The 15,990-nt window shown below is 40.5% G+C and overlaps 1 protein-coding gene across 8 annotated transcripts in view; it reads right to left on the bottom strand.

Moving 5' to 3' along the window:
- Nucleotides 1–11,436, bottom strand: part of GRIK1 (glutamate ionotropic receptor kainate type subunit 1) — a 438,838-nt gene extending 427,402 nt beyond the window's left edge. For 5 of the 8 annotated variants that reach the window (XM_043893052.1, XM_043893056.1, XM_043893059.1 and 2 more), the window contains exon 1: nt 10,786–10,903. In XM_043893052.1, the coding sequence (XP_043748987.1) occupies nt 10,786–10,903 (118 nt within the window). Of the gene's footprint in view, nt 1–10,785 lie in introns of all 8 variants that reach the window. The other 3 variants (XM_043893053.1, XM_043893051.1, XM_043893054.1) reach the window with 3 other exon arrangements.
- Between the last annotated feature and the right edge of the window lie 4,554 nt (nt 11,437–15,990).

The raw sequence follows: 15,990 nt of genomic DNA, 5'->3' as shown, positions 1-15,990 counted from the left end.
AGTTCAGATAAAGGTGTGCACTCTAAGAATCCAGATCTGTTTCCCCTCTTTGCAGTATGGAAACCTCACATTGAGACAGGTGGTCAGTAGAGCCCCTGGGATCTGGGGAGGGCCTAGACCCACATAGAACTGTGTTCTCTGTGAGTACAATCTGCACGTTTTGCTGTTCAAGGTACATAAATGAATGGAGACAGAGGCACTGTGTACTCGAACAGAAAGGGCCTGAGATAATAATTGGGGCCTGGAGATAACTTGAGGCTGATTGCTGCTGTGTGAACCATGGATTTCTCCTTAATGAGGTGCTGGGTAAACAGCCCATTTCAGAAAGCAGACAGAGAATGCTGGCTCTCAAAGGGTGAAAGTGAACCACGTGGGCTTTCGGTTGTGGCTGTGGGCAGTGGATGCCTGGAGTTAGAGGTCAATACCCGGGTTCAGACAGAACCATGACATCACAGTGGATGTCTTGGATGAACAACAGCAAACCTTCTCCCTGAAGGACCGGGAGGGAGGGGTCTTTGGTCTATGCAGCGAGAAGGAAGAAAGGAAAGCTCTTGAAATTTGCATTTTAAATGGAAAGTGAAACCTTGATGTGGTCCTCGTGGATACAGGGGCTTGTGTGCCTAGTCAAGCTTAATTTCAGGGAAATGAACAAAGTTCCACTTCCACACTTTTGATTCCGTGGCTGTAAATGTGAAGCACAAAGGCGCTGCATATCCTCATGTGGTTACTCAGTTCAAACCAATGACAGTAAAGCAGAATCAACACTCCAGAGGGCACTGAGGATGAGGACGGGGTTAACCATTGTGCCCATGTACCTGGTTTACCACCAGCTTCCTCAACCAAGGAAACGGGCTCTTAAAGGCTAGGAGACACGACCAAGCTAACAATCACCAGAACTGGAAATATTCTCATTTCACTGTGCTTCACATTCTGCCAAACTGCATGCAAAGGACTGCTAGAATAATCTAGAAAGCAGAGAATGGTGACTTTAACCAGTCATTTTTAAATTAGGCAAGGAGGAGTAATAGGAATCTAAATGAAAGAAAAAAATTCACCTGCAACTCACCATATTCACAAAACAAATGGACTTTCTTTTCCCACCTTAATTCTTTTAGTTCTTATCTATAAGCAAGGATGAAATATAAACATTCCCAATCCAAGATATGTAAAATCATACACTACTTCCTAAGCAGTTTTCATTTTAAGACCTACATTTTACCATAAGGATTACATTTAATAGATCCTTCTTTCTTGAGTTTTAACTATTCCTTTCTTAACCATTCCTTCCTGTTGATTTAGTCGATTTACAATCATTTATAAAGGTTCTTGCCAATTTGGTAGCTTGTATAAAAACAGCCTTAGAGTTCAAATATATCCTGAATTAAAAGAAACACACACTGCCCAGAATTTAAAAGGTAAATGAATATCACCCCATAGACTCAAAAGATAGAGCTCTCTGACTAGTCTGTTTTTAGGAAATGAAATACAGTAACATCTTATACAATATAAACATAGGCAGGTCATCAGAATGCAACTTCTGTTTATGGTTCCCCAAAGTATGCAATCCAACAGTTTAGAGGTTTAAATTTTTATAAAAGAACAGCTTTAAAAGTTGTAATTGAGTCTTCACAATGGAAAAGAAAAACATTTGATTTTTACCATCCTTTCCTCAATTTGAATGATAAAGTATTCTACTGGCCCTGGGAATTAAGTATTGATTTTTAAAGACATATTGAGACCATTTTGCGAAGAAAAGGAACCGTGCAAATGGTTTGCTATGAGCATTCATTCTAAGACATCCATACTTAAAGCCTCTAGCAGAGTATGTCACAATGCTTGAATCAATATTCAAAGCTAAATTTTGTTTAATTAAATACAAAAAGTACATAATTGCTGGAAACCTAGATAGATGCTAATAGATAGAAGCAGCTAATGTCTGATTTTCTATAAACCCATAGCAGAATTCTAAAGAAGAAATATAATTACTATTTTATCAATAGCAATTTTTATATAAAGTTTATTTCCTTAATGATTTTTCTGATATTATATGCTGTTGTATTTATTTTAATGATACTCTAGAAAACTGGAATTGACAATAGGTTTTCTATTTTCCTTGATGCAATTAGTTATAGACTTTTATGTACTACAGAGTAGGTAGGAACAGTTATAGCAGAAGAGATCTTGATATGGGTTGAGGGTTTGGTTTTTTTTCTTTTTAATAGACTTTATGCATTTCTTTTTTAGAACAGTTTTAGACTTACATTCAGAGAAATTCTCACATACTCCACATCTAGTTTTTCCTATTATTCACAACTTTATATGAGCATGGTGCATTTAAAATTAATGCAACAGTATTGATACACTATTATTAAGTACAATGGTATGCATTTTTATCCAATGTCCTTCATTTTCACCTAATATCCTTTTTTCCTTCCAGGATCTCATTCAGAACATCCAATCACATTTATTTATCATGTCTCCTTAGACTTCTCTTGGCTGTGACAATTTCTCAGATTTTGTTAATCATGACCTTGAAAGTGTTGGCAAGTATTGGCCACATATTTTGTAGAATGCCTTCTACTGCTATTGATCTGACGTTTTTCTCATGTTTAGAGTGGGGATCTGAATTTTGGAGATGAACCCCAGATAAGAAAAGTTCTATCTGCCTTATCACATCAAAGATAGATACTATCAATATGATTTATCCATGGGAAAACTGACCTTGATCACTTGGCTCATTTGTTTCAGAGATATGTCTCTTCTCCATTTTTTACTTTAATCATTTATTTATATCAGTATGAACTCAAGGTCATTTGTTTTATACTTTGGTTATAACCCAATACTACTTTAAAAAATTTTTGCTCAAATTATTCCATTTCTGACCTTGGGAGCCCAGTACTTGATGCCTGTGTGCCTTTAACACACTCCCATCAATGGGATTTTTGGACCACTTATTTTTCTGGTATTACAAGATACTCCATGACCATCTTGTATATTTTCACTTCAGCCCCAAAACTGTCCATGTCTACAAGGATGCCTGGGTACAAGTTCTGTTCATTGCTACCAAAGTGTCATTGCTTACAGGCCTTCTCAGCTGACAGAGCTAAAAAACATAGTATGTGAATACCAACCCGTTTGTGAGTTGAGTTTTAATCAATCAAATACAATACATCTTTCACCCTAATGTAGTTTATAATCTTCAACTTGCTCAGTGAAACAAATAATGCATTTTAATATAGTTTTCATTTTGCATATTTTAAGAAAAATAAGTGGTAGTGAACTGCCAGTCTCCAAATTGACAACTGATGATGAGAGTAATAATTAATCACTAGATTTCTATTAAATAAAAATAAATTCTAGTATAAAGTATACATTGGTGAGTTCCTTTTGAAACATTATTCAGTCAAAATTTTAGTGTTAATAGGCTTTTATATGTTATTTTATTTTGTGTTTTGCTTTTCCCTGATCAGGATAGCAGTTAACTAGCAATTTATCAAATGAGGTAAGATAGGCTAGTCTTTCAAAGGTATTCAGCCAACTAAGGCACCTAATAAAATAGCAAAATAATTTAGAGGTTAAAAGAAAGTGCTTTTACTGCTGTACAGTATTTTTGTGAGATTGTTTTGTGGTTAACAGGAATTTATTCTTAATTTAGTCAATGTCATTGTTTCTTAAGTACACCTTGTAACTAATCTTATCTTGTATTTAATAAATATGTTAACATAACATTGTACAAAATTACATTTTAAAAACCTTTAGCTTTTGAAAAAGAACAAAAAGAGAGTAAAATATCACCCAAGTCACACAGGGATTTTTATTTTTTAGTAGCTTACAAGTTACATAAATACAAAATAGCATATTTTTACCCCTTTACTTTTTCCCCCTCAGGATAAATCTGAGCTTTTCATTTGACTTGCAATTACTAATATTAGAACGTTAATGTAATGAGAGTTTAGGTTTTTCCAGTTTGATATGACAACTTGATCTCAATAGAAAATCAAGATGAGAAACTTATTTAGTCCATGTAGCTGGTGTACATTCCTTTTTATTTAAATATTTGCATTTCTCTATGAAAATTTATCACTGAAAACATCAAATACACATTTAAAAAGTATATAGTTTGAAGTTTAAATATAAAAAGAACTTTAACTTACTACAAGTTATACTCGTAGAAAATATATTATAAAACTGATATATTTTTTCCATTTAAAACAATGTTAAAAAAGTAAGCCTAGTAAAACCAAAAACAGGAAAATGGCCCCATATCACATTTTAAGCTAAGAAAAATGATATACCTTCAGGATAGGCAATGTGGTTTTTAAAAATGTTTTCTTCATAATACAGAACAACCTAAACATTTAAAATCTATTCTTAAAGCCTTTTAAAAAGACATTCTGAAGTAGGGAGTGGGCAGACTGAAGAAGCAGTAGGATGTGTGGTCATATGAGTTTTAATGTATTTACTGACAGTGCAATGGTCTTAATGTCCAGTGTTTCCTTAAATATGTTCTGGGCAGCATGGGTTCAGTAGGACCTTAATGGCTGTGGTTTAAGTAAGGGTCTTCTGATGATTAAACTGTGGGAGACACCATATTAAACAACAACAACAAAACAGAATTCTTTGTGCAGAATTACAAACCACCTTTAATATATAAACCTGCCCCATGAATCTCTAAAGGAGAGCATTTCCCCATGCTTACTTAACCAGACATATCAATTATTCTTCAGTATGAAACTCCTACCCTGTTCATTAATCAAAAGAAAGATCAAGCTGAGGAGGGGCCTGCGTTAACCCTAACACAAGTCATACATTTCACATATGATATCACTTTTCTTCTTTGCAATAAATCCATGAGTTTGTTATTATTATTTATCCTTCTATAACTAACACAATACATTAGTAATTTTTTTGAGGCCAATTAGAAAACGGCAGTTAGAAATATGACTTCCCTTCCACTTGTAGTTCTCCACCATTCTTTCTTTGAGCTGAAATAATTTCTGGAAAATTTTAGCATATGGATAAAATATGTTACATTTTCTATGGATAATTATCTGTGAAACAACAAAAGAGGATTAAGAGGCCATAGGGTAACTCACCGCCACTAGTATCTATCTATCAGTCTCCCCTGAAAACCATTTCAATCGCTTGTACAGTCTTCATTAAAAATAGTGTGTTGGCTAGATACTAGGCAACAAGATTCCCCTCCAACTAGATTATCTTCCTGAACCCCTTCTTATTAAGAAATTATGGGGAGTCCAATGATAATAACAGATTTCCTTTTTGGTAAATGTCTAAAGTATACTCAAATATAAATCACATTAACTTTGCTTTATGTGGTTATTGCTTAATAACTAACAGCAACAGTTCATTTCTCTGATATTTTGACTTCAGCTTAGTTTAAACTGTTGTGTAACTGACATACACAAGTCCATCTATAATACAGCATAATTTAATGCAAGGGGCTTGAAACTTGAGATTGGAATGTCTAGCTCCAAAGCCCAGCATTCCTACTAATTAGCACTGGAACTTAGGCAAAGCCACAAAGTCCTGGTCTTCTCAAAACTGGAGATTAAAAGCCATAAAGGAAAAGTACTGCAAGTCAGGTTTACATAATATAAATATCAGACCTGTAAAACCTACTACACCTGTAAAATCAATATTAAGGAAAAAGGTGATTTATGCAGATAAACTAATAAGGCAAAAGATCTGCTCATTTGCAGAAATACGTTCACATTATCCAGAGACTTCCTTTTTATCCTCTATCAGATAGCTTCTCCTCCAGATTTTTCTCTCAGGGTCAGTGGAGTTTTAAAGTCAATGATGAGATCAGCATGCTTTCTCAGGGTGAAATCTACCTCAGGGCCAAATAGATCTTCCTAAACAGAGGCAGGGATTTCTGCTCCAGGTTTGGCCGCATGAATACACTCTGTCCTCCGTGCATTTGAAGGCTTGGACTTATTCCATGTGGACTATGCCATGGATATAATAAACTGACGGCAGAAGATGAATGGAGAACTCTCCAAGAATAATATCTGACATTAAAACATTAAAAAAGTGTCTTCACTGAAGGCCTTGTGAAAATTTTCCATGGTGACATAGATTGTAAACCATTAGAATATACGAACCAAGGAGGCAGATGCATTTTGTTCACTGTGGCATGCCCTGCACTCGTCTGGCTCACAGGGGTGTGTACTTAGTCGCTCAGTTGTGTCTGACTCTTTGCAACCCCACTGTAGCCCGCCAGGCTCCTCTGTCCATGGGGCTTCTCCAGGCAAGAACACTGGAGTGGGTTGCCATGCCTTCCTCCAGGGGATCTTCCCAACCCAGGGATCAAACCCAGGTCTCCCACATTGCAGGCAGATTCTCTACCAACTGAGCTACCAGGGAAGCCCAGCTCACAGGGTAGGAAGCACTTAATAAATATTTGTCTGTTGAGTGAAGAATGAATATTAAAATGACAAAATAATTCATTTTGTGATGGCAGAATAAAGTTGTGAGCTTTTGTACACCTCAGCAAAAATATGAATATGCAGTGTTACTTTGAACTTTGGGGATATTTATGATTAAATATTTAAAAAATAATGCTATAGTCAACTTGAAGGTTGAAATAAAATACATCTGGATCTCTCTTAAGGAGATAAAAACATTTGAACAATAATATTGCCATTTAAATTTCTATTTTATTCACATATTCCACAGTATTTCTCTATGTATACTATATTTAATTACATAATGGTAATACACTGTATTTCTATAGTGGTTTGTTTGCAAATAACAAAAAACATAGTTTATTTGATCCTCCCCTGTGAAATAGGAAAAGTAGATATCATTACTACAAATTCACAGATAAAGAGATACGGGCTCAGAAATATTAAATGTCATAAACATACACCACACTACCTGTTAAGTCCCTGTTTAGAAAGCCAAATTTCAATGATAATAATTTTTAAAAAGTTCAAAAGGACTTCCCTGGTGGCTCAGTGGTAAAGAATCTGCCTGTCAACGCAGGAGTCATGGGTTTGATCCCTGATCTGGGAAGATCCCACATGATGCAGAGCAATTAATCCCGTGCACCACAAACTATTGAGCCTGTGTGCTGAAGCCGAAGAGCCACAACCAGAGAAGCCAGCACAATGAGAAGCCCGCGCACTGCAACTAGAGAAAAGCCCATGCAGCAGTGAAGACCCAGCACAGCCAAAAATAAATAAGTAAAAAAATAAAAGTCATCTAATAAATTTAAAAATTAAAAACAATTACAAAGCAACTAATAAATCCATAGACTGCTTAAATCCCTTCCCTTATTTATTTTCTGTACTTTTTACCAATGACATTTTGAGGTTGCAATTGCTTTAATTTGATTTTTCAGATGCAAACAAAAACCTATGAAATAGAATGTCTTGCTGAGACACATTTCTAGTAAGTCTTAGAGGCGAGACCCAAGCCTGTGCTGTGTGACAACAACCATGTGTCAGAAAGCCTGGTGGCCCAACACTTAACTCTTAAGTGCTAAGCTTTAACCACCACCTCTGTGATTGGGTATGTTGAGATGATACATTAAAATATACTATGCAAAAATTTAATCCTGTTACTATCATTATTAGAAATATGATACAGCTTTCCCAGAAATTACATATGCATATAGAATTGTTTTTCTTTATTTTTTGTCCACTACTGGTGGTATGCTGCCATCTACTCAGGTCACCTAGATCCAGGTCTAACTACTGGTTATCTGGCTATGTAACAGAGATGTCTGTGACTGAAGCATGTGTGTGTGATTAACTGGCTGTTGACAAACACCGGGGTATGAGACAGAAAGACAGGAATAACCCCAGCGTGCTCTAAAGAACTCCCTGCCTCCAGCCATTATTTCTCTTCCATGCTGGCTGTTGTGGAATCTCTGAAGTATAGTTAGGAGTAATGCTTAGGACCTCTTTGCCCTATAGAACCCCCTTTATATAAATTGTGCTGCAAGACTGTAAACTTTTCAACAGACATCCACAATATGCATGAAAATCATGCATAATACACACTCAAGACCTCTCTAATTCTTAGGATGCATGAATTTTCTGTTAAATTGTATCCCTTTCATTCACTTTTTTCTCAATGGCTGAAGTTTAAGCAGACACTCTTGCAAGAAAAGTAGATGTGTAATTAATTCATTCAAGATTCAAGTGCTTTCTCACAGAGCAAAGTGCCAGACATCTATGTTTTAGTTGGGGATGTTTCAAGCTACTGGAACACTTGTAATACTAATGCAAGTTAATGATCAAGTGCCCCTTTTTGATGGCTGGTTGATTGGTGGGTTGGCTGGTTAGATGGTTAGTGGGGTGTTGGAAAGGGGAAGGAAAGATAAGAAGTGAAAAAGAGTGTGTTTTCACTCTTCTCTTTCCTTTTCTCAACACACACACAGTGGCTCAGTCCCCAACTCCTTTGATATTTCATACTCACTGTTGGACTTGACTGACATAAGAAACTCACTGGAGAGAGGCAGGTTTCCACTGAGCTAAAGCTAGTTTCCATGGTGCCGAGATGTGCGTTTAAAAGTAAGCATGGTTCTTAGGTGCCTACAGGGTGGTGTTCATGACAAGCACAGGTCACAAATGAGCCAGAAGAAGTAAGATGTTTGTCCTGCACATAAACAGCACCGGGCTAGCTATTTTACTTTATGCATTTTGGTTCCCATTTAGAAAAAGAAAATCTCATTATCGTGTAGCATATATTTTAAGGTTGGTGAATCACGTTGGGTTGTTTTAACTCTGAAAACTAATTTAAATGGATGAGTGTGATTGCTTGGAGCTTAGGTAAATAATCAGATCTGTGAATAGATATGTCCTAAAACATACTTTCACATCCCCTCCTGAAATTCCTTTAGATTTGGGTGATATAGGAGAGTAAAGTTCTATGTTAAGTTTTTGTACAAGAAGGGGGACTGTTAGCTGGCATACCTTATTCTAGTGTGTCTAAATTTGTCTTTTTTAAGATATATAAAATATATGCAAAACACCAATTAAGTTAATGAACACTGGAAATGTAACACACTCATTGTTTATGCTGTGTTGTTCACAGGAGTGAACAACCCCAGAGTGTGAAGGGTTGATTGCATCCCCCCCCAAAAAATGAATAAATAAAAGAGATAAAAAAAGATTAAAAAATTTCAAGGTTAAAACATAGCTAACTTGAAGAATATTTTAGCTATGAGTGGTACTTTTTGTAGAGGAATCCTTTGAGACATCTTAAATGAACAGTCTAAATCATCCATTTAAATGTGCATTATCATATTTTAGAGAAAGATACCTGTGGTAAAAGTTAGTATTTGAGATCTTTTCTGTCCTTGAAAAGCAGATCCCATGTGCCTAAAGAAAACACATTTCAAAACAGTAAACTTCCATTTTTTTTTTTTTTTTAAATTTTCAATGGGGATATTCAGTGAGAGGAACTAGGTTCTGACTCTTTGAAAAGAGATGCGTTCATTGCAGGTCAGAATTAATAAAGTTATTGAACAATTTCAGCCACTTTAGTGGCATTATGAGAGTCCCCTGGATGGTTCCATGCACGTTCGGTCAGTTCCTGGAAAGGGTATAAGTTAGAAGTCCTCCGAGGTGAAGACCTCAGTCACAGCGGGAAACTGGAAGAGCTGGGAGCCCCGCGTGGTGTCAAGACTTCACCTGTGGCTCTCAGCTTTCAGCGGGTCTTTAAGAAGCCCAGTGGGCTGGGGTGGGGGTGGGGGGTGGGGAGGACCAACTGGGAATTAAAGGAATAGAAATTGGGTTTAGTCTGCCAAGGAGAGCATTAAAGTAGTCACAGGATTTTTTCAACCCAAAAAGCCGCTCAGAAATCGCCCCATGCCTTCACAGAGCAGACCTTGGTGGCGGGTATTGTGTTTAGGTCCCTGAGTCCACAGCCTAGCAAAGATCGTTCTCTCCCCCTGTGATCATCTCACCCTCCTCAGGCTGCCCCCGGGGGCCCTATCCTCAGCCTTCCAGTCTCCTTTTATCCCCCCTTGAGATGGAAGTCCAGAGTCTCCCAGCGAGTCATCCTGACGGGCCTGGATCGTGCTCACTGGCAGGCAAGTGGGGCAGACTGGGGAGACGGTGGGAAACTTAGGGGCCGGCTCGCGGCGCTAACTCGACGGTCCTCCTGACTCCTCGAACCCTCAGCCAGAAGTCAGATCTCAACTCCGCCCCACTCGAACGGAACCCTCCAGGCTTGGCGACTCCTCGAGCAAGGACCCAACTTAAGTAAGGAAACTTGCAGGATCGGGGTGAGCAGACTCAGGGAAGTTCCCGCATCCCTGCTGGTCCCCAGGTCGACTCCGGAGATCTGGGCATCCCGCGGGTACCCAGAGACTCGGTTGCCAGGACCCCCCGGGCGTGCATCTGGACAGAGCGATGCCCACGGAGGCGCAGAGGAGAAGCGCATCTCAGGGCTCAAACCAACCGGTTGCAGCCTACACACTCAGAGTAGCCAGCAGGTCCGGGCGAACCTGGACCGCTGGCTCTCTTGCCCGCGTTCCCGGAGCCCGGATTAAAAAAAGAGAGAGAAACCCGCCAACTGTATCTCGCGGGGAAGCCCGGTACCGGCCGGGAAGGAAGCGGTGACGCGGCCTCTTCTTTCCCGGAGCCTCGGGTGGGCAATGACCTCCACCAGCCCCCAGCTCCTGCCCCCCGGACCGACGCGCGCTCCCTCGCCCTGGGACCCCGCGGCGCCCGCGCTGGCCGCGGGGAGACACCGCGTCCCCGGAGCGGGCCACCTGGAGCGCTCCCCCGCCCCGCGGGGTCCACTCACCGATCCGGAGTACTTGCGGGGCGGTCTGGGGGAGGACGGAGCCGAGGAAATAGAGAAGCGTCCAGCCGGCGTCCCTGGTCCTCAGCCTGGGCTGGGCGAGGAGTGTGCGGCGCTCCATCTTCCTGGCTTCTTAATTCATGCCGAGACCCAGCCGCCGCCGCTCACCCTGGAGATGCTGCCCGCTGGGCTCGGGTCCCTGCCTCATCCTCCCTGGGATGCTAATGCGGTGGTACCCAGCGCGCTCCCCTGGCGGAAAGAGCTCGAGGGAACCGGCGTGGGATGGCGGAGCCGGCGGGCGACGCTGGGCTCGCTCGGGCTCCTGGCTTCTGCCGCTAGCCCATCACCGTTCTTCGTCCTCCTCCTCCATGGGCCGCGGGTCTCGGAGAAGCCGCGCGCAACCGCTCCCGGAGCCGAGAGACCAGCCGGGGAAAGTTGCTGCCCCAATTCGCCCGAACGTCTCCCTCATTCGTCCTCGGGTCAGATGAGAAAGTGGGGTGGCGGCAGGGATGGGGGGCAGGTGGAGAGTGCCACGAGACCAAGCGGGGTTGGGGGGGGGGTGGGAGGAGAAAGAAGACAGAGGAAGAAGGGGAGAGGGCACGGGATGAGTTGGTGCAAGGGCTCTCAGCAGGAGGAGCTCCAGCAGGTTAACTGGGATCCGAGCCACGCTGTGGCTTCTCGGTTCTCGCCGCCCGCCTCCCCTCTCTCGCCCCACCCTTTATTTACTGCCCGCCCCAATACACCCATCCAGACACTCCGACGCGCGCACACGCACGCACATTCTCCCTCGCCCTCAACTTTGCGCCGTAAGGCTGGAAAGTGTATTGAGGATTGCCTCCCGAAGGCAGAACATTTAACTTGATGATCAGAGCAGAGGCAACCTCTGCTCTGGGCCGCGAGTGGCCGTGGAGCCCTCCTTGGAAATGTCCCCGGACGCCTGTGAGAGGGTCTCCGAGAGGAGGTTCTTCCCCATCACTTGATGGAAAAGCGTCATCTCGGACGCCAGCATTTCGGGGAATAGAAGAGCTCTTATTTTAACTCTGGCAAAGAGGAAGGAAAGCAGGAGGAGGAAGAGGAGAGAAATGAAACCTCGGCACTCGAAGATTAAAGTGGCTTCTCTCCTATTCAGACCCCAGATAACCTCTTGTAAATTGCTTCTATTTACATGTGCAGAACTGGGAAAGGCAGCTTCCAGAGAGGTTCCTTGTCTTGGTTTTCTTTCGACTGGCACGTTTGAACGCTGGAAGAGAGGCTATTTTAGCACTGTAGGTCTGGAGACTATTTCTCTGTGGAAGGACAAGGATGCTTCCCTGGGGAAATCATCAGCATTTGATCATTTTGGCTTAATTTCCTTTGAGCTTTGTGGAGGAATGTTCTATAAAAATGTTGGCTAGCTTTGCATTAACCTTCATAGATAATTTTTTTTTCCCCTCAAAGTATGGATTTTGGAGAACTAACCTAAACTGAGTTAATTCATCTGAAAAACATGTCCACAGTTTATAGACCTACAATAGGAAAGGATTACAAAAGAAACCTAACATAACTTCAGCTGCATTCATTCACTCTTATATGTAGTGCCAGGCACTATATATATACATATACATATATATGTATGTATATATATAAAGAGAGAGAGAGAGACTATATATGTGTGTGTATGTGTTTGTGTGTGTAAAGTTGCTCAGTTGTGTCCAACTCTTTGTGACCCCATGGACTGTAGCCTGTCAGGGTCCTATGTCCATGGGATTTTCCAGGCAAGAATCCTGGAGTGGGTAGCCATTTCCTTCTCCAGGGGATCTTCAGGACCCAGGAATCGAACCTGTGTCTCTTATGTCTCCTGTACTGGCAGGTGGGTTCTTTACGACTGCACCGCCTGGGAAGCCCACGTGTGTCTTAGTCGCTTAGTGCTGTATAACTCTTTGCCACCCCATGAACCACAGGCCGCCAGTCTCCTCTGTCCATGGAATTCTCCAGGCAAGAATACTGGAGTGGGTTGCCATTCCCTTCTCCAGGGGATCTTCCCAACCCAGGGACTGAACCCAGGTCTCCTGCATTGCAGCGAATTCTTTACCATCTGAGCCACCACGGAAACCCACTGATATAGATTAGATATAGATACAGGGTTTCCCTGGTGGCTCAGTGGATAAAGAGTCTGTCTGCAATGTAGGAGAGCCATGTTCGATCCCTGGGTTGGGAAGATCCCTGGAGAAGGAAATGGCAACCCACTCCAGTATTCTTATCTGGAGAATCCCATGGACAGAGGAGCACAGTGGACTACAGTCCATGGGGTCACAAAGAGTTGGACACGACTGTGTGACAAACACTTTCACTTTCATAGATAAAGAGATAGAGATAGATTATAGATATAAATATGAGTCTTTTTTTTACTGAAGACCCATCCTCCAAGAGAGGTTATAGCCCCACTGCTGGAAGCTCATACTTCAAATAGTGTGCCTGGTTCTGATACTTCTGTAAGAGAGTTGATAAAATGGAACATATCCACAGATAAGAAGATGGGTGGATCTGGATTTAAGAATGCATTTTATGCATAGATCGATGAAACCAAGAAAAATTAGGAGCATATGAATCTTATCTTCAGAAATTTGAAGAGCTAAAAGATCTTAGTCATACTATTAGGCAAAGAGAAAAATAAGAAAAATGAGAATATTGGATGGAGATTGTAGACTAGTAAATTTCACTTATTTAGGTGAGGAACATTTCTAAGTCTGGAAAGTGTCAACAATGATAGGACCTACTTCAGAAAAGAGACAAACTCCCTTTAATTTATTCATTCATTGGTTCATTCAATGCATATTTGAGTACCTACTGTGTGGGAGGTATTGTGCCAAGCCCTGGAGACAGTGGAAATATGGTTTCTGCCATAATGAAACTCACAGATGTTAAAGAAGTGTTATGCATTTCACAAAATGGTACTATGGGCATGATGAAAAGAGAAATATAACCTCTTGAGGTACTTGGGAAGAACTTGATAAGGAAATGATGCTTCAAAATTCCAATGGTGGGTACTTTATAAATCCTTAACTAAGTATTTATATTTATTCTTAGTAAGTATCTATACTTATTCTTAATATTTATTTATATTTATAAAAGTATAAAGCCTGGTTGGGTTTCTCTAATGGCTCAGAAGGTAAAGAATCCACCTGCAATGCAGGAGACCTGGGTTCGATCCCTGAGTTGCAAAGATCCCCTGGAGGAGAGCATGGCAACCCACTCCAGCACCCTTGCCTAGAGAACCCCCATGGACAGAGGAGTCTGGCGGGCTATAGTCCACAGGATCACAAAGAGTCAAACACAACTAAGAACACACACACAAAGCTTGGTAATGGATTTTTTTTAAAACCTAAAGATTTGTGTAAAGCATGTTCAGTTGTCTATTTTTCTTGGTGCATACAGGGCTAGTGGATAATAAATACGAGCATGACTAGATCTTGAGAATTCAAACTCTAGAATTGGGTCAGCTTTTGAAGAAACTGTTTCAATCCTGGTTTTACCTAATTCTTGATTTGTAGCCTTGGTTAGATTACTTTATGTTCCTATAGTAGAGATTGTTGATGCTTACCTAGATCCATTTCTCTTTTACCTGGGCATATTAAAACCTCTTCTTTTTCAGTGAGGTGTAATAATCTATATTTAGCCAACAAAATGGAAGTAGAAGTAGTATGTGCCATTTCTGGGTAAGAAGGAAAGCAGTGAAAGGCTCTCCCCCATCCCTTGGGGACTGTCTTCTGCCACAGTAATTCTGAAAACCACAAGTTCTAGAGGTCAAGATGGAAGCAGCCTGTATCCCTGAGACACCTTCTGGGAAGGATTTGCTTGAATAGTTGTCAGATTAGCAGCAAATTGGTAACAAATCAGCGAAAACAGAATTTGTGTTATAGTCCGTGATACTTTTGAGATCTGTTTGTTACTACAGCAAAACCTCTTCTATACTGACTGATACACTCTCTGGGATTTGATACCTTCATCTGTAAATTGAGAATGATAACACAGTGTGGAGATTGGAGGATTATATGAACTACTGTATGCAAAGTATTTTCCAAGGATGTTATTACTCAATATATATTAGTTCAATTGTGGTAATTTGCTTTTTTTGGTTAAATTAATCTGCACATCATTTCTAGTTTAACTATGCCTCAGATGGCAGAGACTAAGATATTTTGCCTGTTAGGAAATGACTCCTTTAATAGTATACATATTAGAGCTTCCCTAGTGGTGCAGTGGTAAAGACTCTACCTGCTAATGCAGGACACTCAAGAGACACAGTTTCGATCCCTGGGTCAAGAAGACCTCCTGGAGGAGGAAATGGCAACCCACTCTAGTATTTTTGCCTGGAAAATTCCATAAACAGAGGATCCTGGTGAGTTACAGTCCGTGGGGTTGCAAAGAGTTGGGCACGGCTGAGAGACTGTGCATGCAATAGTCTATTAATAGTAATTTGGCCCAGTGCTATTTAAGGACATTTTATCACTTTTACCTGTATTATCTTTTGTCTCTAAGTTCTTTTTTGTTGGTAGAGATAGTAGAAATTTTGCATTTCCCAAAGTAGGCTTCTTAAAGAATACATGCACACTTAAGTTGCTTTTCTGTATTATCTATAAAACCTGTAAAGCTTAAAATTGAAATTTATTTTCTTGTTAAAATGCTTTCCTCCACTGCTCATGTACACAGGCTCATGGTGTTAAGTTACTCATGAGCGATCAGCAGCTGCTGTTAATTTGTTCTGTGCTTCTTAGAAGCAGTGTATTTTGTATATATATGCGTCTAGTTATTTTTGCCTAAAATGACTACGTTACTCACTCTTGATTCACATTTTCATAGTGCCCCCGTAAGAATAAAAGTGTCCAATTGAACGCATTCAGTCTTTCCCCAGTTTCCCAAATCTTAAGCTTAAATTGATACTCTGAGGTTAATAAGGAAGCGATGTGCAGACTTGTGAGATCTGGTGACATTACTTAGATAGTAATTCATTTAAGATTACTCGATTTTAATAACGTAATGAGACATAGGAAAACTAGCTTAGAATAAACTAAGGCACTCAAATGTTGTAAATGTGTTTTCAAAGTTTTGAGTAGGCTTGAGTTTACTTATAATGTTACCCAGGACATGGAAAGCAAAACAAACAAACAAACAAACAAAACAAAAAAACAAATCAGGTGGCTTTTAGAGCTTCCTTAAGAATGTGTAGCT

Source organism: Cervus elaphus, chromosome 31 (genome assembly GCF_910594005.1).
Source record: "Cervus elaphus chromosome 31, mCerEla1.1, whole genome shotgun sequence".
Taxonomy (NCBI): domain Eukaryota; kingdom Metazoa; phylum Chordata; class Mammalia; order Artiodactyla; family Cervidae; genus Cervus; species Cervus elaphus.
This window is presented reverse-complemented; position numbering and strand designations above follow the sequence as displayed.